Genomic DNA, 20,263 nt, shown 5'->3' on the forward strand with positions numbered 1-20,263 from the left:
TAACCACCACCAAACCCTGTGAGGTAGGCGTTATTATCCCTATTAAGCCGACAAGAAGCCCGAGAGCTAGGATGGTTAGACGAAGCTGTGCGATGCAGCCAGATTCAAAGCTGGGCTTCTCGCTGTCACCACGGCTCGTGAAGGGTGAAAACAGTCTACAATATTCTCGATAAATGATCAATTATTTAACAACAGACATTGAGTACTCTGCACAAAATAGATGAATCGCGGTCCTTCCTGAAAAAGCCCCATCCCAGCGTTCCCGCAGCTTTCATAATTAAGAAGCCAGTTCCTCCTGTCGTGTTTCTTTTCCGCTCTGACTTAAGTCATCTCGAATCAAGAGGAACAGCATTTTTATCACCGATTATAAATCTCAGAATATGGTCGCAGCCCCCCTACAGTGCATCCTTCTCTGTACCAGTAGGTTTTGTCTCCCACAGGTGGCACCAGTGACATACCTGCGAATGAGCAGCCAACCCAAGCTATACACGGCCCAAGGGAGGACCCTATCAGCCTTCCCCCTGGGCATGTCTCTCACCTTCGTTGTTCAGTTTTATAATAGTGTCGGAGAGAAATTCCACACGCACAACGCCCAGCTTCATCTGGCTCTGAACAGGTATGGAAGCCAAAGGGATGGTGACGGTGACAGGAACCTTGCAGATAAGGCTGGTGACATGCAGCAGACCCAGTAAATCCTTCTCGTGTTTTGCACTTGGAGTCTGATCTGTTTCTTTCGTTGAGATGTGGGGAAAGACCAGAATGCTAGTAGTTGTTCAACGAAGAAACATTTCAGGATATTTTGAATCCGTCAAGTCCTAGTTCACAGAAATCTCCCATAGGGGGCAAATTGGAATATTATTATCAAAAAGCCGTACTGGAAAAAAATTTAAGAAAAAGAAAGCCTTCCTGGGCACTGCATGTGTGAGGGTAACAGACTGGTCCGTGGGCCCTTCTGAACTTCTGGGCCGTCGGATGTAAAGTGTTATAATAGCATCCGCCCCCAGAACCGTTTCCCAACGGAGAGATTTCTGTCTTTCACGTCTACTTTCAGAGATGACCTGCTGCTTATTGGGCCAGGAAATAGGAACTACACTTACATGGCTCAAGCCGTGAACAGAGGGGTGACGCTCGTGGGGCTCTGGGACCGGAGGCATCCAGGCATGGCAGATTACATTCCTGTTGCTGTCGAGCACGCCATTGAGCCAGACACTGGGCTTACGTTCGTCGGAGACGTCATCTGCTTCAGCACTCACCTTCTCAACCAGGATGGTCTGGATACCTCCCGTCCCTAACCTCGCAACCAACCGGCAGGACTAGGAAGCAGCTGGTCCCCTAGAGCGTCCTTTTCCAGATTACCCACCGCCCGAGGGCCTCTCTGAGAAAGAAGTTTCTGTGTGTTTTAGTTTTCACGTTAACTGATGGTTGTCAACTTAATGCCCGTGTCTCCCACAGCCAGCCAGTTGGAAGTCAGCAGCCGTTTTTACCCGGCGCCCACTGAGCGCACTGCTCTGTGTAATGTGCCACGTAGGCAGTGTAGGGTGCCAGGACTTCTCCCCATTTCCATCCTTTAAGGAGGTGGTCGTTGAGTTGAAGGGCAGTAAATGATGCTTTGTGAGGCCCATTTGGAGGCCTGTGCCTATGTATAGCCTCACTGTAACAGGTTTGGCCTTGTACCGGGCTGAGCTGTACTCTTGATCGGCAAAGCGTTTCTGCCCTCAGAAGTACTGTGGAGTCAGAGGAAACCAGCTTTAGAGAGCAGACGAGTTTTGGTTGTTTGGGCTTCCAGACAACGTATTCCCAAGTGGTACACGCTGGCTGCGCACCACCCAGGCGAGATGCACTGGCTTTGCACCCTCCTGGGAACTCAGTGCATGTGTTCAGGTACAGATGGGATGTGGGACCTGATTTTAACGGTAACTGTGTATTTGGGGCCTGATACAAGGGAGCTCTGCTCCGCTGAGGTCAGACCCTCCGATCCTGTCACCGCGGGCTAACGCGTAGCCGGAGCTGGCACGCCAGCTCTGCTCGGGGTCCGCAGAGCCCCACGCCCGTGATTGTTAGCCTCTTGTCAGTGGCGCAGGGGCTTTTCGCTTTCTCTTACTAGGTTCTGTCCTCTGCCGTCCATTCTGGAATTTGGGGGCATCCCTGTGTGTAGAGTGAGTTTTTCTTTAAGGAGAACACGTCCATTGTCCAGCTAAGTGGCTCCTTTTACGATTCTGAAGGTCAGCAGTCCTTCATTTGCCGCCGTGACACACAAAGCAAAGCCTGCCCCTCAGAAAACGAAGCTCTTCTCCAAGCGGGTGTCCGTCCTGGGAGATCATTGTGCCTGGGTGGCCTCCGGATTTAGAGCGAAAGGTGGCAGCCAGTGCCCTCTCGTCTTTTCCTAGGTGAGCCCGGGGTGTGGATGGTTTCCACGGACAGTATTCTGCAGACAGACGTTGTCACGGGGGTAGGAGTGGCCCGGAGTCCCGGAATAGCAACAGTCTTTCATGACATCCCAGGAGTAGTGAAGACGTATCGAGAGGTAAACCCAACGATAGCAGGGCTGACGGACACGGGCGGCTGTTTGTGCGCGTGGGCATGTGCAGAGAAAAGGCCCCGGGAAAGGCAGCACGCTCACACGTCCAGCGTGGAGACAGCCACAGACTTCACTCACTGGGGCGTGGAGGGAAACAGCGAGTAGGACCCGTGACCAGAATGACCAGTCTGACTCATACTCCAAGGTGTCACTGTGGCTGCTGGTTGGTACTAGGCTGTAGGGGTGAGTGCAGAAGCTGAGACCGGCCGGGGCTGTTACTGCAGTGACCCACGGACCAGGCCAGCTCGACGGTGGATGCGGGAGGTGGGAGTCGAGAGTTGGTTTTGTCGATTGGTTTTTAAAATTGGAGAAATGACGGCTTAGGCATGATTCAGTAGAGGAGAAGGTGACATCGGAGGAGGAATGGCTGCGTGGTACCCGAGCGGGTGAGATGGGCGAACCGTGAAGAGCTCAGCTTTCTGGAGCCCTTTCTGGTGCCCCCTTAAGTATATATAGCCTCCTCCCCCTGTGCTCAAAGAACTTGTTTGTTCCTCTGTTCATTCCTTAAATGTGACAGCTGTCATTCTTTGAGCATCTACTGCGGGCTTGGCACTTTGCATCTGTTTTTCAATTTTGATATTACATCCAGTACAACTATAATTTTTAACCTTCAACCTGCAAAGTATTGTCCCAGTTTTATCGATGAGTAAATTACCCAGTAAGTGCCCACATCATACCTGGTGCCTTCTTTCCAGGAATTCACTGTCTAGTGGTGACATTATTGCTATAGATGGCATAAATAATTAAAACAGAATTGATCATTGCTTTACTAGTGGTATATCAGAAATGCTCTTAGAATACATTAGAAAGTCACTAATCCTGCCTGGATGCCGAGGCTGGATTTTTCATAGATGACGCTTAAACTGAGTCTTGAGGATTAGAGATTTGTCTGGCAGGAAAAGGGGGAGAAGGCATTTTAGACTAAAAGCATAGATGGACAAAGGCAAATAAAAGCATATGTTATGTCTGAAGACCAATGAATAAACTAGGGTGACTTCAGTGTAAGTTTATGAGGGTGGACAGAAAAGCTGGTGAACAGCCAAAAAGAGGATTTGTCTCGAGAGCAGATAAGAGGGGTGAAGAGAGAGAGAGCATGAGAGGACAGCTAGAAAGAGCGATCGAGAAGGGTCTAAGTAGTAGAAAAGCCGGGGGAAAGGGTGTCACAAAAGGCAAGAGAAGGATGGGCTGTGGCGTTAGAGGCTACAGCGAGCCGAAAGGCCGTTTCTATTCCGGTTCGTGTGCCTTGTGAAATCCTTGTTTAGTTATTCACGAACTAGCAGACACTCGCCGGGGCCTGTTACGTGTCAGTGACTGTGCTAGGCTCTAGAAAATCACAGACGAGAAAGACAGAACTTCCTTACTGAGCTCTTAATGTAACTGACTTGTTTTAAGGTCCTCGAGTAGTTGAAAAAAACAGAACAATGGCAGAACTGAGGAGACCGGCAGGCAGTGTATTGTGTTTAAATTGAAGATATTTGAGGGAAAGGGCCATCAGTGCCACCATCTCCTCTCCTCGCAGTCATTAAGACTTGCCTCGTATACGAGGCACTGTACGGGCTGCACGGAGACGAATTAGGGCTCTAGCAGCTTAGAATCTAACAGGAGGGATTTTAACAAATATAAAGATACCTGTGATATAAGGCAGAACATCACAAGTGTATTGAGGAAAACCAAAGTACTCTGAAGTTTCAGAAAGGGTTAAAATTATATGCAACTAAAGAGAGAAACCTTCTGAAAAACATTGCCATTGTCTTCAAAGGCATTTTCATAGGGAGTCATACAAAGGGAAGACGTCAGAAGGAAAAACGGACAGACCTCCTTTGAGAAAACACATGTTCTTCTCATAAATGAACAGATTTTGTGGTTCTCAACTATGTGATCGCAAAAGGGCAATTCGGGTGAAACATGCTTTTGGTTAAATGAGTTACCGGGGTAGAGACGGAGGGAACCGGAGTCTCTAAGAACTTAGGGACACGTTTTCCTTTGGTTTGCTGACAGGTGGTTGTCAATGCATCATCAAGACTAACACTCAGTTATGACCTGAGGACTTACCTCACCAACACCCCCAACTCAACCGCGTTCAAGCTCTTCATCACCACGGGCAGAAACGGTGTCAGTCTGAAAGGTCAGGACCCCTCAGAGGCGCGGGTCTGTCCCCATCTCCCCACCGTTCCCCAACTCAGTCACCCCTCCGGACGGGCCATCCCGGTGCCCTTTTACTTCAAAATCGACCCAGTCTTAACAGATAAATCACTGAGCGCTACGAGACCTCAGGAATTATAGCTGTATTAAGGTTTGAAATAGGCCCAGCCTGGGCCCTGTCATCTTTCTGGTCATAGCCCTGCCTGGGACTAGGAGGTGGCCTAGACCAGGGACTTCCAAATGGCAGGTTGGCAGTGTCACCCAAAGAGATGTTTTAAAAATACAGACTCTTAGGCTCTATCCAGAAACTTCATCAGTTTGGGATGGGGCCTAATTCTCTTTAAGCTTCCCCAGACTTGAGAATCGTTGGACTAGGTGACACCTGAAATGTTTTTTGCTCAGCACATTTGCCTAGTGTTTTGTTATTGTTGTTATTCTGTATCAGATCATCATTTACTGTCAGAAAAAGGCAGAGGACTGAAAACTCATCAATCCCAGCTGCTATGTTAGGAATTTTTACATATTTTATCTCACTTACGAATCTCATCAGGTAGTGATTATCTTCATGTTACAGAGGAGAACCCTGAGTCTACGAGCAAGTGACATACAAGGACACCCAGTGAGTGGCAAAAGTGGCAGATACGTCCCACTCCAGAGTCCATGAACATGCTTTCATTCTCTTTGCTTTTTTCCTAAAGAAGGAACAAATTCCAGATTTTTTCTTTTTTGGCAAAAAGAACATTCAAAACCAAGCAGAGAAGTCTAGACTATAATTACTGTCTATAAACTTAGGATAATTTTCTAATATAATATTGTATGTTAACTATAACTGAAAAATTAAAAAACTTAGGATATTTTAACTCTTAACTGCCATTTTGTCCTTCAGTTTTTAAGCACTGAATGTATTTTCCTTTCACATTAGATATTTAATCTTATAAATACAATCTAAGAATGTATAAATAAGAACATCTGATTCTTAAAATTCTCCAGCTTCTTTTACAAAGTACTAAGTGTTTCTTCATAGCACATTCACTCATTTCTATCTTATGATTTTACGGACTGCAATTTTTTTCCCCCACAAAATCTTTCTAAAACTACAACTTATCGTGAAACCTCATAAAACCATTCCTTTGATATTGCTGACAGTTTCCAAGAGGTGAGAATGGTCACTGGACTGCTGGCAGTTGAAAAAGAGCTTCAGCAAGCCGAAACCATTAAGAAACGGTGCTGGGAAAACCTTACCAGGACACCAGTCCCTATTTAGCTTAGAACGCCATCCATCGTCGCTGACCCCAGCCTGGCGCCAGTTGGCTTCTTGCTGGCTATGTGGCTCCTTTTAAGGCACCACTTGTAGTGAAGTTCTAGAGATATTTGACTTGTCATATTTAATCGGTTATGGAAAACAAACCTTCTAGACTTAAAGCTGCTTCCCAGATGTATTGCAGTGCAGTATTTCTAATAGCTGTCCAATTTCCCCGTCTTATTCCCACTGATGAATTCCAAAAAGCTTTGACAGAGGACACCACCTACCTGTCATATGGTTAATGGAAGCCCCACTGCAGCCACCGCAGGCCAGCAGAGGCGATGGGCCCACACTGTTGACTGCAGCAGGACCGGCAAGGCGGCGGCTGTAGCGAGTCAGGCGGAAATGACCCTCGTGCGTCTTTGATACCGAACCGCCTCTACATAATGGTCTCCCCTTTAAAATTCTCGTTCGTGACAAAGCTGTTTACCTCTCTTCTGCTTATTAGGATCCTGCACCCCGAGCCAGGCCAAGGCCATCACAGCGGTCCTCCTTCCAGAGACCCTCGTGCTGTGCCACGTGCAGTTCAGCAACACCCTGCTGGACATCCCGGCAAGCAAAGTCTTCCACGTGCGTGCGGATTTTAACGTGGAGAAAGGTGCGTTCCGCCGGCTGAGCTCGGCCTGCACCTTGTTGTCCTGTGTACAACTGTCACCTTATTGTGCTTATGCTTTCCAGTGGCATTCGCTGTGTAACTCTGGACTCTCTCAATCAACACTTTTTGTCCAAGCCATTCAGACTTTTCACATGTCTCTGTAACACCTTCCTATTGTGTATGCTTTTCTGTGATGTACTGTTTCGTTGGTCCCTGTCATCTCTGAGGGCTTGGCTCAAATCTCACTCACCTCCTCCCCCCAGTAAGTAGCAGAGCCTGAATGTCTGCTGAACTGAAGGCTAAACCAAGCCACAGAGCACGAACAGGCAGAAAGGAGAAAGAGGCATTATGCTGGGAGGACTTTACATGTCACTGATCTAAAACGAGGATCCATGTCCCACATAAACAGGACAGTGCTACATCGGGAGGGGGGTTTCTGCCCCAGGCCGGCAGCACAAACGGTCTGGGTGGGTGGTGGGCAACCACGGAAGGAGGTTCCCTCGGCAAACTGCTGAGCCCCAGAGTGCCTGGAACCAGGACAGGCAGTGGAGGTACAGAGGGGGAGGACGAGGCTTTTGACTCTTACTAGTACTGCGCAGGTGATTAATCGCAGCCTGAAGGTACTCACAGCCCCTGGGGCGGCAGAGACGGGTAAAGTAAGGTTTTCCGGAGTAAGTGCTCTTCGAAAGCAGTTTTCAAGTCATGTACTAGCAGCACAGAGACTGGACAAGGAGAACGGGGCAAGGCGGCCGGTAAGTGGGGCCGCTGCAGTCACCCGAGCATGCACCGACGAGCGTCTGCACAGAGGAGAGAAACCAGCAGGCAGATGTCAGGCATTTCAAAGGGTGACTTAGCAAGATTTGGAGAAGACCGAAGAATGGAGGAAAGGGTGTCAAAAACAGCTGAGGTTTGAGGGTGGGTAACTCCGAAAATGCTGCGAACAGAAGTAAGGCCGTCCGGAGGGCTTTCGCTAGAGAAGTGGCCGCCCCCACCCAAGGCCCGCCTCTTCCACAGACCCTTTCTTACTCTTACCGACTGTTCCATTCTGCAGCCCCTGCGTTTCTGCGGGCACACTAACACTCCCCGACCTGCCCACTGACCGCAGACGTTTCCTTAAGCAGCGAGTCCGGTCGTGGGTTCCCCGAACCGGCTTCTGCCGGCCCGTAGTGCGCCAACACTGAGCACTCAGAACCGAGCTCGCATTTTCTTTCGAATGTACGTGTCCCCATTTTTACTTCCTATCCTAATTTGTGGGCTCAGTAGAGCCTCTGAACCTCCTGCTCCGCTTTCCCTCCTCAGGGGTTTACGTCTGCCTGATCAGGGTTCGACTCCAGCCAGAGGAGCTGCTGCAGGCCCTCAGCACGGCTGACACCTCCGTGTACGGGTGGGCCACCCTCATCAGCGAGCGCACCAGGAACGGCATGCAAAGAATCCTCATCCCTTTCGTCCCAGCCTTTTACATCAACCAGTCAGAACTGGTGCTTAGCCACAAACAGGACCTCGGGGAGATAAGAGTGCTGGGAGTGGACAGGGTTCTTGAGAAGCTGGAGGTATGTTAAGGGCTGAACCGAAACAGGGCAGGGTTTTAAAAAACATTTCATTCGCAGTCCAAAGGGAGTTTCTAAATGACTTGGTAAAATTCACCACAGGAAATTCTTAAACAGAACAAAGAAAACCTGTCCCTTTCACAATGCCAGGGGGGCTCCCAGAGCCCAGAACCGTGAGCTTTGCCAGCCTGGAAGAGAACACCAATGCTATCTTAAAACCATCTTTAGAATTGTAGTTTAAAACATTTTTGCAGCCTGTTTTATTCTCACGGTTCCCTTTTTCCCTTATCATTCAACACATCTAAGTGTGAAAAAGGCAGTGACTTACTGGCAACTAGATCTAGAAAGCCAGGTGTCTGTGTGTGTTTAAGCGTGGAATGCACAGACACGAAACCGGTCCTCCGTTCCAACAAGTTCCATCTGTTTTTTCTCCAAGGTTGTCCCCAGCTCCCCTGTCCTCGTGGTCTCCAGCCACAGGCACTCCCCCCTCACGTCGGGCATCGCCGTCTACCCCGTCAGAGTGGTCAACTTCACCTCCCTCCGGCAGAGCGCGTCACCCATTTTCATCAATGTCTCCTGTGTGCTCACGGGTCAGAGTGAAGCCGTGCTGGTGAGAGGCGTGAGGGACCCTGGGGCAGGTGAGCACGGGGGCTCGTTTTTAATCTAGCGGAGGAAAGAACTTATTTCCAATTTGATGGGAAAAGTTCAGCCACTGGACCGAATTTGCTCAGACCAGCTGGGCACAGACAGATCCATCTCGAAGCCTACCCAAAACATAACCTTCAGACAGCTCTTATCACGAGCCAGATGCTATACTTACCATGTTTAAGGATAGTCGTATCAGTTTAAGATGAATCCGTCACCTTAAGTGTACCACTTACCAAACCTGATAAATGGTTCATTTGCTTCAAAAACATGCAGCAGATCTTTCTGCGTCAGCAAAGGGCAAATGGTGATAACCCTGGAACCGACACTTAGCTTCCCCAGTCCCGATTCTGGCCATTACCCAGTTTAAGGACAATGCCGTGTTTGGCGGGCTGGAAACCGCTATGGAAAGGGGTCAGGAGAGCTGGAGAACCATCCTCCTCGTGCCACTTCCGTGTGCCTGTCCCTCAAGGGCCAGAACTGCTGTTACTTAGTGGGAGGGAATGAAGCTGAGCCCTCGCACACCTCCTCAGGGGAGAAAGGGTTTTGTTCATATGAGCACTTGATGTGTACAGGTCAACAAATATCCCAAGCACGTGAATATGCAGTTTAATTCTCATAACGCGAAAGGGCAGGTGTTTTTTCCTTGTAAAGCATTGAGGAATTGAGATTTTCAAGGCTCCACCACTCAAGTGCTGTCACAGCTATTTTTTTTAAATTTACAGTTCACTGGTTCTGAATCAACTCATGGGAATACGGGCAACAAACCACTGTCAGCAGTATGTGACTGTCACCAATGGAATTCATGTTCCAATTGTCACCTCTCAAAATATTTTTCAAAATTACAGTAATTATCAGACCTGAAGCTAGACTTATTACTAAGGCATACATATTACTGCATCACAAATTATGCCTTTCAACATTTTGCTAACCGTATAATTGTCACAAATTGTTTTTTCTAACTTTTGATATAATTAGTTTCCTTTATTCTTGTTTTTGCATTGAAAACATCTGAGAGGGGACCCAGACTGCCAAAATTGCCCATGGCAAAAATAAAAAAAGGTTAAGACCCCTGCATTCCTTAGAGGACCTCGTGGCAACAGTCCACTGGAGTGCTTAGACACAAATACCCAGCCCAGCCTCATCTGTCACAGGCGTGCGCTGGCCTCTGCTGCATGCCAGGCATGGCGCCGACTGCAGAAATCTTAAGACGGGGTACCATTGAGGAGACAGGAACCTCCTAGTTCAGTGTAGACAGAACAGTCTAAGGTGCTACGAAGGCCATAAGCCTCGTTCGACTAACTGGGACCCGATCAGGAACTAGAGAACCTTGTTTTTAGTATGTGCACTTCAGGCGAACTCTGTTCTTCTTAGGGGCGGTTTTTAAACAGTGTGAAGCTGTGAAAGTTATGAAACAGAGTACGGAGAGAGGCGTAAGCCCAGTTAGGGCTCTGGAGGTCCTGTCCTACCTAGAGATGCAGAATAGCAACTCGGTATGAGGGCCTGGTGACAATTTATGTGGAAGGCCTGTAAGTTCAGGCTGTTTGGGCGGGCAGGAAAGAGTTCCAGACACTGAAGAATTTGAAATAACCAAAGGCAGATGCCAAGTATGCTTCAAAGACACGTTTAAAGTTTTATTAAGGACAAAGTTACATACAAATCAGAATGTTCCCTAGAAACGACATTCTGAGCAAAAACGGGTAAGGGGCCCCTGGATTTAAGAGGTTATTGGTGATCCAAAAAAATGTTTCACGTAGTAAGAATTAGAAATTGAAATCATCAAAGATTGTCACAGTTTGACGAAGGGAAGCATGTCACCTGGAGTTAAGTGCACGGGAAGGGTAACAGGCATTCCAAAGTGGCAGAAGACTTATTCCCTTATAAGCTAAGAGGAAAAAATAAGAGGCTCAAGAACTAGAGTTTATCACTTTGGCAACAGGAAAAAGCCAGAGGTGGAGCCAAGTGTATTTCACCTCTTTTAAGAAACGAAATGATGTCCCAAGGTCTGGGTTTTGAGTGCTTCTGTTGGATACTTATGACCACGCATGGTTTTAAATCAGTATCTACCCTGGATGTGTTATTAAAATAACTATTATCTTTTGTTCTGGCCAACGCATAGATCAGTGTGAAGATTCAGGTGTCCTCCAGAAGTTCGTGGGTTCTTACCAGATCCTCCTCTACACCCTCTTTGCAGCGTTGGCATCAACAGCTTTCCTCTTTCTAGGTAAGGAGTCCTTATATTCAGCACGTGGACTTTGACTTGGAAACTGCCATTTCACAAACTAAATAAGGATGAAAATTAGTTATCGCATCTAATTTGGGACAAGCAGTTGACATTGATTTAGCTGCCCTAGCCAGTCGCCTAGTAGGTTCTGCTCAACTTACAACTATCAAGAAGCAATAAATTAATATGGCAAACATACTCAGAAGTGGAAGCCATTGCAAACCTAGTTTTGCTCATGTTCACAGCTAAACACACTATTTTGTCTACACCTGCACATCCTACCATCTTTTAGCCAGAGATCAATACCTCTAACAGTTTAATAAAGATTCCTAAGCATGCTACTACTAAATTTGAAATATTTATAGCAATATTTTAAAGAACCTCTAAATGTTAAAGTTGACTCTGCCCCTCCCTTAAGGCCTTCCTTCGATGCCAACATCAGTAAAGGCGACATTTCCTTTTTTTTTTTCCAGCATACAATGCCTTCCTGAACGCGTTACAGACAGTTCCAGTGGTTTACGTACCAACCCTAGGAACACCACAGCCAGGTGAAGAATCGCACCATTACCTCCTGCAGATGTCAGGTAGCCGTTTTCATTCACCCTTCACTGTCTCCCTTCCCCATTTATCTCTAGGTGCTTACACTCCCGCCACGCATTGTCCCCCTCCGTTCGTGAGTCCGCAACCCCCAGCAGTCCAGAGTCGGCTACAACACTGGCTGTGGAGTATAAGGCACTAACCTCCACTTGGACAAGTCCCCATAGCTGTAGGAGACTGGAACCCTCTAGCACTAGACCAGGAGCCTAGCAACAACCTCCATACACGTAAGATCCGAACAAGGCTTCTGAGAACTGTAAATAAAGACGCCTAAGCTGTTTTGTGTTAAAGTGGTGTGTCGAATGGTATTTTAAAGATGAACTGTTAGTCTAAAAAAACTTAAAAGTGAAAGTAAATTCCCCATTTGTATGGCGTATCACATTTTCAACCCAGCTCCAAAGACTTATCGACGAGCCTTAGGTGGAAAGAAATGTCCCAAATGGACGTTTTAAGGACGTGGCTACTTACTTGCCCCAAATGACTCTAGCAGTCCACTCTCCTTGTTGCCCCTGAACACTTGAAGTGGGAACTTCCTAGCAGTAAAACAAGACAATAAACAGGATGTATCCAAAATGTGTTTATTGGGATGGTTCCTCACTCATCTTAATTCATGGTGCTTTCAGTGCTGCTTCCTTCTGAAGGAGCATCCTGGAAGAGAAAGCGTGAGGTTAACTGACAGCAGCCTACTCACCCTGCACCCCACCTCCACAGGTCAAAATGACCGATGGCCCACCCACAGGAAAGCAACTCTATTTTAACTCCTTTAGCTAACACCCAGCCACTTAAAGACCTTATCAGCTTCAGCTCAGGAGGCCCCTTTTATCAACCATTTACCTTCTGTAAGCCTTGCTTTTCCTCCTGTGGGCTGACAGAGGACAGTGGAGCAGCCAACACACAACACGACTGTTTGTGCATGGCTAAAGACGGTGGTGATTTTATAGCATCCTAGAAAAGACATCAAGAAATGGTTGCTTTTTGCCATGCCTTTCACTTAAATGGAAGCTATCATGTATTAACATGCATGTTATATAAACTTTTGAAACTTACTAACCTATTCTAAACTCGATTACCGGGCTCCAGATATACATTAAAGCCAACTCAGAGGCAATGTGGACTACTTGCCCCCCACCTATGAATTTTTGGTTGACGAGTGACTGTCTAATCCTAGATCCTAAAAAGGAAAGGAGTGGAACCGACGATTTCTCAGGTCACGAAGGGTCATCAGTCCTCCGCTTGCGAGGGAAGGACGGTCAGTAATGGGTCAACACGACCCCCACCCCCGCTTCCACGCGGAGTCCTAACTGCGCAAGGCACGTCATCCCAGTCCCCTAACTCACAGAAACGTCAGGCTCTGAGTCTGTGTGTGCAGTTTTGAGGGGCGATCACTCCTCCTAAAATGCAAAACTGAACCCGTCCCGTACGCTCCAGTTTTAAAGCGTCGGGGCTGCTTCCAGGGTCCGGCACGGCTCACACTACACCTTGCCCGGTCTCGGGACCACCGCGCCCCGGTGGGGCGAGCTGCCGCCTCACCTGGGCACTTCACGTCCATGAAGTAGGAGTTGGGGCTCTGCACCAGGCGCTTCTTCTTGTGTTTCCTCTTCTCCTCTTCTGGAGAGGGGTGGAGGAGGTCCTTGGCGAGCTACGAGAGGCAGAAATGCAGATTGAGAGACCAAGGCGGCGAAGGAAACCAGCCCCGCGGCCGCACCCCGGGGAGGGCTCGCCCCCGGCCGCCCCGGCGTCTGCGCAGCTGGGCCGCCATCTTATCTCCGCTCCGCTCCCGTCCGCGCAGAGCCCCGCGGCCCCCGCCGTTGGTGTCCCCGGAAGTGCGGAGGGCACACGAGGGCCCTATGCGCCCCGAAATCAGCGTGAGGGCAGCGGGCGGGCGGCCGGGCGACAGCTGCGCCGAAACCTGCCGCGAGGAACTCACAGGCATGTTCTCGTGAGGAGGTCGTCACCGCCGGAAAGGAGCGAGAGCGGAAATCCTGGCCCTTATATCCGCCGTCCCTCCGGAAGTGACGTCAGGGCCGACGGCCGCCATGTTGGGAAGGTCATTCGCTCACGGCCCGCTCGCGGTGAGGCGAGGAGGGGGCGCCATTTTAGGAAGGTCTGTCAACAGTAGTCGTGACACATGCGTGCCATGTTGAGTGAGCGGGCTCTCCGACAGAGGTGAGCGTCTGCTCCCTTCCAAGGGATGAGTGGCCACTTTGACAGTTAGAGCCGAGCAAATAGGAACTGCTGAGGAAGACAGCCCGGCCGAGCAGTGTCCGGACTTCTGAAATTTCTTTACGAATTTTCGGTTGGGTTAGTTTGCCTATTTTAAACAATTCAGAAATGTAAATGTAAAAAAGTGAAGTCCTCATATTTCTCCCATCCCCAGCCTACTACTAGAGTTGTTAAATTGACTGTCTCCTTCGACCCTTCCGTCTAATAATGATTACATCACCCCCGTAGCGCTGACTCGCTGCGTCCTTCTAACAGGTCGACACTATTATTATGCAGATTTTACAGATTAGGAAAGTGATGCACAGAGAAGCCACATAAATGGTCCGAAGTACTACTAGATGCCTTCGAGAAGTCCGTGCCAGTTTACGCCCGCATCCTTTCCCCGCGTTTTCCCCAGCACTGCGTTTCCACGACTTCTAACCTTGGCGGCACTGACACCTTTGACGGAAGGAGAAGAAAAGGGAAAGTGAAGAGTTAAGGACCTTCTGCAATAATAACCAAAGGTTTGGAGTGTCTGTCATGAAGGAGGAATGAAGATGCCCCAGCTGGCACCTGGAATATGGTTAATTCCAGAGGAAAGGGAGGGCAGGGCCCGAGAGTGCCGCCAGTGGCGGGGGAGCCCGCGAGCGCGCCACCACCGGCTCTGTCGGGGAGCGCCCTCATTTTGTTGCCTTTGCTAATTTCAGGGGGGTGCAAATATTCCCAACGTGGCAACGGTTCCAAACTACCAATGTGACATCATTAAGCCCGGAGTTGGTAAGAGACATGCACAATCTGTTCTCATAAGCCAGTAAGAACTGATTCCGGTTTGTCAACTGTGATTGAAAAAAAAAATTGTTTTAATCTAAAAAAAAAACACAAAAAAACTGGTTCCACTGACGGACTGGTCAAACCTCTGAGGAAGTGACATTTAAGCTGAAATCTCAAAGACAAGGAGTCAACCATGCAACAATCTGGGGGGAACGCACCCTAGGGAAGAGCTCATGAGCATGAACCCCAAGGCCAGAATGGGCTGTGGGCGAGCACTGCCGGGCTGCCGAGGTTCCAGCGAAGGCGGGGTACACCCGCACGAGCCCTTTTTAGAGAAGCAGGCAAGAATAACAAATCGCAAGGAACCAACAGTCCAGTTCCAGGCAAAATAAGATGAAAAGAACTGATGGATTTTTATCGGAATAAGCCGTAAAAATTGAACGGTAACTAAAAGGACTTGTGAGAAATGGCTGGGCCAGTGAGGAGAAAGAGGGAAGACTCGAGATTTGTGATGCAGCTTGAACACACTCTGGGAGGTGGGACAATGCACAAAATGGGATTACCTTGTGTTGAGAAAGGGGACAAAGATGTGACGTGACAAAAGATACTTTCTCACAACCAGTGCACTATCTTTACACAAGGAGGATTCTTCTGACCCCATTAGAAAAGCAGACATTCTGAATAAGTTTTTCCAAAGGCCAAGATAAACATTTCTTTATAGCTACGTTCGCTGTACTTCAGTTTTCTGGTTGCCAAGACTACGCACCCACAGCCGTTCAGTGGGGTGTCAGGAACCCGGCCTCGGCTGTTAAATGAGCCACATCTTCTCCGCAGAGTGAGACCAGACAGGTGTAGTCCCTACCTCTGCCTTTCTGAGCTGGGCTCCCAGAAGGAAGACCGTTCCAACTGAAGGTCTGGGTGTGTCTGCGTGGCATTGTGTGCGCGCGTGTGTGTGCGTGTGCGCGTGTGTGCGTGTGCGTGTGTGTGTGCTGGGCCGAGGCGGGGCCCAATCGCGGTATCGGGAACGTTAATTTTCACTCTGCTCCACCAGGGGGCAGACTGACGCAACGAATAACCCCGCACTCCCGGGGCGTCCCGCTTTTTTCAAAAGTTGTTGGGAGTGTAGAACTAAGGGCTTGGAACACTCACACCGGAACCCTGGAACCGCCCCCGGGGTCTGTCTTCCCTGAATGGCCCTTCCAAAAGTCGGCCCCCAACTTCTGCCAACGCTCAGCGCCATCCCCGCCGTCACCTTCATTCCCCCAAACTTTCCCCTTCTAATTCCTCCGAAATTCCTTCCGCCCCGGTCATCTCGGTTAGACGTCTACTTCCCCTCGCTCCAGCCTCTGGCCTCAGACTGGAAAAACGAGGTCAAAGGTGGAGGGCGGTGATCGCAGCAGCACGCCGTGGGACACGAGGCGGGAGGCAGGCCGGCCTGGGCCTGGGCGCTGGGAGGACGGAAGGCCGGCTGGCCGGGCCGGCCGGCCCGAGGAGTGGGGGCGGGCAGGGGGTGGGGCCCCGAGGCGGGCCGCCTCTCCTTCCCGGAGCCTGGGCGGGGAGCGAGGAAAACTTCCTGGCCTAGGCTCCCGGAGGCTCTCTGCTCGCCAGCCCTCCAATCCCGCCCGCCGGTGCCCGGCGCTTCCCCGCCCCTCCCCCGGCTCCCCCAGTGTCCGCCATGGCCAAAGCCTACGACCACCTCTTCAAGTTGCTGCTGATCGGGGACTCGGGGGTGGGCAAGACTTGTCTGATCATTCGCTTTGCAGAGGACAACTTCAACAACACTTACATCTCCACCATCGGTGAGCCCACTGGCCATAGCCCAGACCCCCGACTCCCCGACGCCCTCCCAGCCCAGGCACCGGGCCCTAGTGGCCCCACCTTTCAGCCCCCCTAGAGCCCAGGCTCCCAGAAACTCCAGCCCCTCAGCCCCTGTCTCAGACCCATCCCCCACACGCGTCTGGTTGGTACCCAAACCCCTAACCTCTCCACGCAGCCTCCAGGTGAGTCCTCCGTCCTGCCAGCCCTTGGTTTCCTCGGTGCCCTCCTTCCCCCTCATCCCCCAGATCCACCGTCCCCAAACCCGTTCACCGGGAACCCGGGGCCCATTCCGCATTTCCTGTATTCCGTCTCCCGTATCATCCGCCTCCCGGCTCACCTGCCCCCTTCCCACAGTTTCAGTTTCCCGCTGCACCCCCACATTTTCACACTTCTCAGTCTCCCTGCCCCTCCACTTAACAGGGCCCAGGGGAGGGTGGGACAGAGTGGCCAGGTTTGCTCGAGGGTGGCCCAAGGACCGCAGTCATGAATGGGAAGGCAGCCTGGTGAAGAAGGTGGGGACGAGGGGACTTTTGGGGTCTCTGAGTCAGCCCGGTGACTCAGCCTCCTCCCTAGGCCTCCCAGCAGGCTGGAGGAGGTGTCCAAGTTTCCACGAAGAGCAGCGGCCCCCCTCCCCCCTCATCTTTCTTCATCTCCTCTGGTCTGGAAAATAAGACAAGGAGAGTCTCAAGACAATTCTGGTTAGAAAAGGGAAGGGAAAATGCCCCTCGTTCCTAGTTCAGTCTCAGGAGGATCTTCCTTCCCCTCGGCCTTTCTTGGTTCCAAGGCTGGCCTACGACTAGTTAATCCACGTGGACTGGCCTCAGCTACCTTTCTCCTCACGCTTGACCCTATAGGGCCAGGCGGATGGGTGGGTGCCCAGAGAGGAGGGTTCTGGGAAAACAGAAGGGAAAAGGAATCCGAAAGTAATGTTTTGGAGGAGATAGGCTGAGTTGGCAAGGCTGCTCGGACCCAAGGGGCGCCTTCGGGGCCGTAAGCCTCCCGCAGCATCGTCATCGCCTTCTCCCCCGCAAAACCCGTACGATCTGAGTAAAAACAATATGCCTGCTCTACAAATACGGTCTCGAGAATATCCCTCTAGCTTCACACCTCCAGCGATGTTGCCGCTCCTTTCCCGTGTCCCACCTCACACTCGTGCACGCACACGCCTCAGCTTCAGCGCACACTCTCCGCCCCCAGGCATCGATTTCAAGATCCGCACTGTGGACATAGAGGGGAAGAAGATCAAGCTGCAGGTCTGGTGAGTGGCCCCCGGGGCTCCCCGCCGGACTCCTCGTCTGCCCCCCACGGCCCCTTCCCCCTGTTTGGCCTCATCCCTCTCCTTTACCCCGTGGCTTTTTCCCCCGGCACTTGGAATCATTTCCGTCGCTTCACTCAGATGTCCTTCCATCTCCCTTCCTGTTCGCTCGACTATTTTCAGCTTCTTCGGTCACTCTCGCCTCTCCCGGCCCCGGAGCTCCCTCTGAGCCGGACGGCAAACGCGTGTTCAGCTCCGATGTGGAAACAGGCTCCGAACAGCTAAACAGCGAGTAGCCGGCTTGAGACTTGGTTCTAAGTCTGATGCTCTCTCTAAACGATGGGGAGCCCAGAAAGCCGAGTGCGGAGGTTTGACGTGGCTGTCACGGGGAAGCCGAAGGTGTTTACGGGGAACCAGGCTTCGTGGTGCCATTAGGGTCCCACGGACACGAACAGACTGGTTCGATTCTGGTTCTGTCACGGCATGACCTTCGTTAGTCATTTCGCCTCCCCAAATCTGTTTCCCCATTTGTAAAATAGGGACGATAAAACATGTCTCCCAGGCATAGGGTGAGGATGCGACGCCGTGACACACACATGTAAAATGACACGTACGCAGTGCTTGGCGCGGAGCGGGCGCCCAGAGAATGAGCCGGGAGGTCTCGTGGCTTCGGCCTCTGTTGCCGGCCGGGATCAGCCTGTCTGTCTGTCATCCTCCTCCACTGTGTCCCGACTCTGTGCCTTTCAGCCCCATCGCGTTGCAAAGCTGAATTCTTAGCTGGCGGGGGCCGGGGCAGTTCTCGCTTTGGGGAGCCCTTCCCTGTGTCCCACCCCATGAAATGTTCCACCTCCTCAGGGACACAGCTGGCCAAGAGCGATTCAAGACGATAACTACTGCCTACTACCGGGGAGCCATGGTGAGAAGCGCGCCTGCGGGCGCGGGAGGGCCGAGGGCCGAGGGCCGAGGGCCGAGGCGACACGGGGGCTCTGCGTACAGAGAGGCAGGGGCTCGGGCAGGGGAAGTGGGGGTGCCCGCGTGGGCCGCAGGGGGCCCCCGCAAGGCCCGGCCGTTTGACTCGTGGATAAAACTTGCAGGGTCACTTGGGGGACAGTGGGAGACCTAGACAGGAGTGTGGCCCCAGGCTCCATTGCCAGCTCTGCCGTCCCCCAGGGCATCATCCTGGTGTATGACATCACGGATGAGAAATCCTTCGAGAACATCCAGAACTGGATGAAGAGCATCAAGGAGGTGAGGGGAGGCCCGGGAGGACGGAGGGGCGGGAAGAGGCGCGGGCCCGGCCTGAGCGGCGGCCTCCTTGCTCCCAGAATGCCTCGGCCGGGGTGGAGCGCCTGCTGCTGGGAAACAAGAGCGACATGGAGGCCAAGAGGAAGGTGCCGCGGGAGCAGGCGGACAAGGTCAGGGTCGGGGTCGGCGGGCGAGGCTCCGGGGCGGGCCCGGCGGAGCGCTCGGGGCACCCGCCCTTTTCCCAACCTTCTTCCCGCTCCCCCGACAGCTGGCCCGGGAGCACGGAATCCGATTTTTCGAGACGAGCGCCAAATCCAGCATGAATGTGGACGAGGTGAGGTACCCCGGCCCCCGGCCCCCGGCGCCCGGCCCCGGGAGGGAGATGGCGCCCGGCGGGCCGACCTGACCGCCCCGCTCCCGTCAGGCCTTCAGCTCCCTGGCCCGGGACATCTTACTCAAGTCGGGAGGCCGGCGAGCGGTGAGTCGGTTCCGCCGGGCTGAGCGGGGGGGGGGCGCTGAGGGGAGCCGCGCGAAGCCTCCCGAGAGGGTGGGTCCCATGCCCCTCCGACAGTGAACAGCCTGAGACCCCCGCCAGCCGTCCTCGCCCCGACCCGCACCCCCTTTCTGCCTCCAGGGAAACAGCGGCAAGCCCCCCAGCACCGACCTGAAAACCGGTGACAAGAAGAACGCCAAGTGCTCCCTGGGCTGAGGACGCCTGGTGGCCTCCCCGCCCTAAGCCTGGAGGCTGAGCCTGACGGGGGCAGGGCCGAGGGGCTGGGGGGCAGGCAGGTGGGGCCTGGAGGGGTAGAGATGGATACAAGGTGAGCGAGTGGAGGGAAAATGGAGAAGAAAGGACGAAGGCGAAGGAACGAGGAGAGACGGAAAGGAGGCAGAACGGAGGGGGGAGAAGCCAGAGGGGAAGGACCCAGGAAGCTGGAGGAGGTGATGGGAGGTGGGGAGAGAGGGCGCGGGAGGGCGGCCCTGGGCCTCAGGCCTGCCCGGGTGCCCCGGGGCAAAGCCGGATGTGGACAAATGGCTGATTCTGGTACCCGGCAGGTTTGAGGGTCCCATGAGAGGCTGGTCAGTACCGCCCTCTGAGGGTTCGGTCCTATCCTGTCACTCTGCATGGTCTCAGCATTAAAGGCCACCATCTGCACAGACGTCCCTGGTTTGGGTAGCGTTCGTTATTGTCAGATTGCTTTCTACTCAGACCCGACCCCTGCCTTGAGGTGTCGGGCCGCCTTGTCTGGCCGGGTGTCCGGGGAGCCGGGACCAGTCCGACACCTCCCCCTTCCCCAGCAGGAAAACAGTGAGGGGCAGAGGGTGTGGACATGCTCGCCC

At 52.0% G+C, this 20,263-nt stretch overlaps 3 protein-coding genes across 4 annotated transcripts in view; 2 read left to right on the plus strand and 1 right to left on the minus strand.

Annotated features, from left to right (window-relative positions):
- The window catches only part of NUP210L (nucleoporin 210 like), a 49,591-nt gene extending 37,670 nt beyond the window's left edge, over positions 1 to 11,921 (plus strand). The window contains exons 31-39 of the mRNA XM_039849740.1: positions 441 to 616; positions 1,052 to 1,269; positions 2,388 to 2,524; positions 4,577 to 4,703; positions 6,472 to 6,621; positions 7,918 to 8,168; positions 8,602 to 8,803; positions 10,930 to 11,034; positions 11,508 to 11,921. Of these exons, the coding sequence (XP_039705674.1) occupies positions 441 to 616; positions 1,052 to 1,269; positions 2,388 to 2,524; positions 4,577 to 4,703; positions 6,472 to 6,621; positions 7,918 to 8,168; positions 8,602 to 8,803; positions 10,930 to 11,034; positions 11,508 to 11,773 (1,632 nt within the window). The 3' untranslated portion in view covers positions 11,774 to 11,921. The remainder of the gene's footprint in view (positions 1 to 440; positions 617 to 1,051; positions 1,270 to 2,387; positions 2,525 to 4,576; positions 4,704 to 6,471; positions 6,622 to 7,917; positions 8,169 to 8,601; positions 8,804 to 10,929; positions 11,035 to 11,507) is intronic.
- A 272-nt stretch (positions 11,922 to 12,193) lies between these two features.
- On the minus strand, positions 12,194 to 13,718 carry RPS27 (ribosomal protein S27). The gene is made up of 4 exons (XM_039849739.1): positions 13,559 to 13,718; positions 13,162 to 13,270; positions 12,466 to 12,576; positions 12,194 to 12,279 (listed from the first exon to the last, which is right to left on the minus strand). Exons 1-4 carry the CDS (start codon positions 13,562 to 13,564, stop codon positions 12,251 to 12,253), a joined length of 255 nt encoding a protein of 84 aa, XP_039705673.1. The 5' UTR covers positions 13,565 to 13,718; the 3' UTR covers positions 12,194 to 12,250.
- A 2,410-nt stretch (positions 13,719 to 16,128) lies between these two features.
- RAB13 (RAB13, member RAS oncogene family) lies at positions 16,129 to 20,083 on the plus strand. 2 transcript variants are annotated; one of them, XM_039849734.1, is made up of 8 exons: positions 16,133 to 16,403; positions 17,620 to 17,680; positions 18,533 to 18,593; positions 18,848 to 18,925; positions 19,003 to 19,092; positions 19,191 to 19,256; positions 19,347 to 19,400; positions 19,557 to 20,083. In XM_039849734.1, exons 1-8 carry the CDS (start codon positions 16,280 to 16,282, stop codon positions 19,629 to 19,631), a joined length of 609 nt encoding a protein of 202 aa, XP_039705668.1. In that variant the 5' UTR covers positions 16,133 to 16,279; the 3' UTR covers positions 19,632 to 20,083. The 2 variants fall into 2 exon arrangements, with proteins under 2 accessions (XP_039705669.1, XP_039705668.1); XM_039849735.1 differs by lacking the exon at positions 19,347 to 19,400 and having other exon boundaries at positions 16,129 to 16,403.
- The last annotated feature ends 180 nt before the right edge of the window (positions 20,084 to 20,263 follow it).

This window comes from Pteropus medius, unplaced genomic scaffold (assembly GCF_902729225.1).
Source record: "Pteropus medius unplaced genomic scaffold, Ma_sr-lr_union100, whole genome shotgun sequence".
In the NCBI taxonomy this organism is placed as follows: domain Eukaryota; kingdom Metazoa; phylum Chordata; class Mammalia; order Chiroptera; family Pteropodidae; genus Pteropus; species Pteropus medius.

What these genes read in the sequence shown, in the direction of transcription:
- RPS27 (XM_039849739.1), bottom strand. An exon ending in CATGGACGTGAAGTGCCCAG is followed by an intron (nt 12,577 to 13,161) that starts GTGAGGCGGCAG and finishes TGTCTTTTCTAG; the next exon opens with GATGCTATAAAATCACCACC. An exon ending in AAAAGCAAGGCTTACAGAAG is followed by an intron (nt 12,280 to 12,465) that starts GTAAATGGTTGA and finishes TTTCTCTTCCAG; the next exon opens with GATGCTCCTTCAGAAGGAAG.
- RAB13 (XM_039849734.1), top strand. Translation starts at nt 16,280, where the DNA reads ATGGCCAAAGCCTACGACCACCTCTTCAAGTTGCTGCTGATCGGGGAC. An exon ending in CGCGGGAGCAGGCGGACAAG is followed by an intron (nt 19,093 to 19,190) that starts GTCAGGGTCGGG and finishes CTCCCCCGACAG; the next exon opens with CTGGCCCGGGAGCACGGAAT. An exon ending in CCAGCATGAATGTGGACGAG is followed by an intron (nt 19,257 to 19,346) that starts GTGAGGTACCCC and finishes CGCTCCCGTCAG; the next exon opens with GCCTTCAGCTCCCTGGCCCG.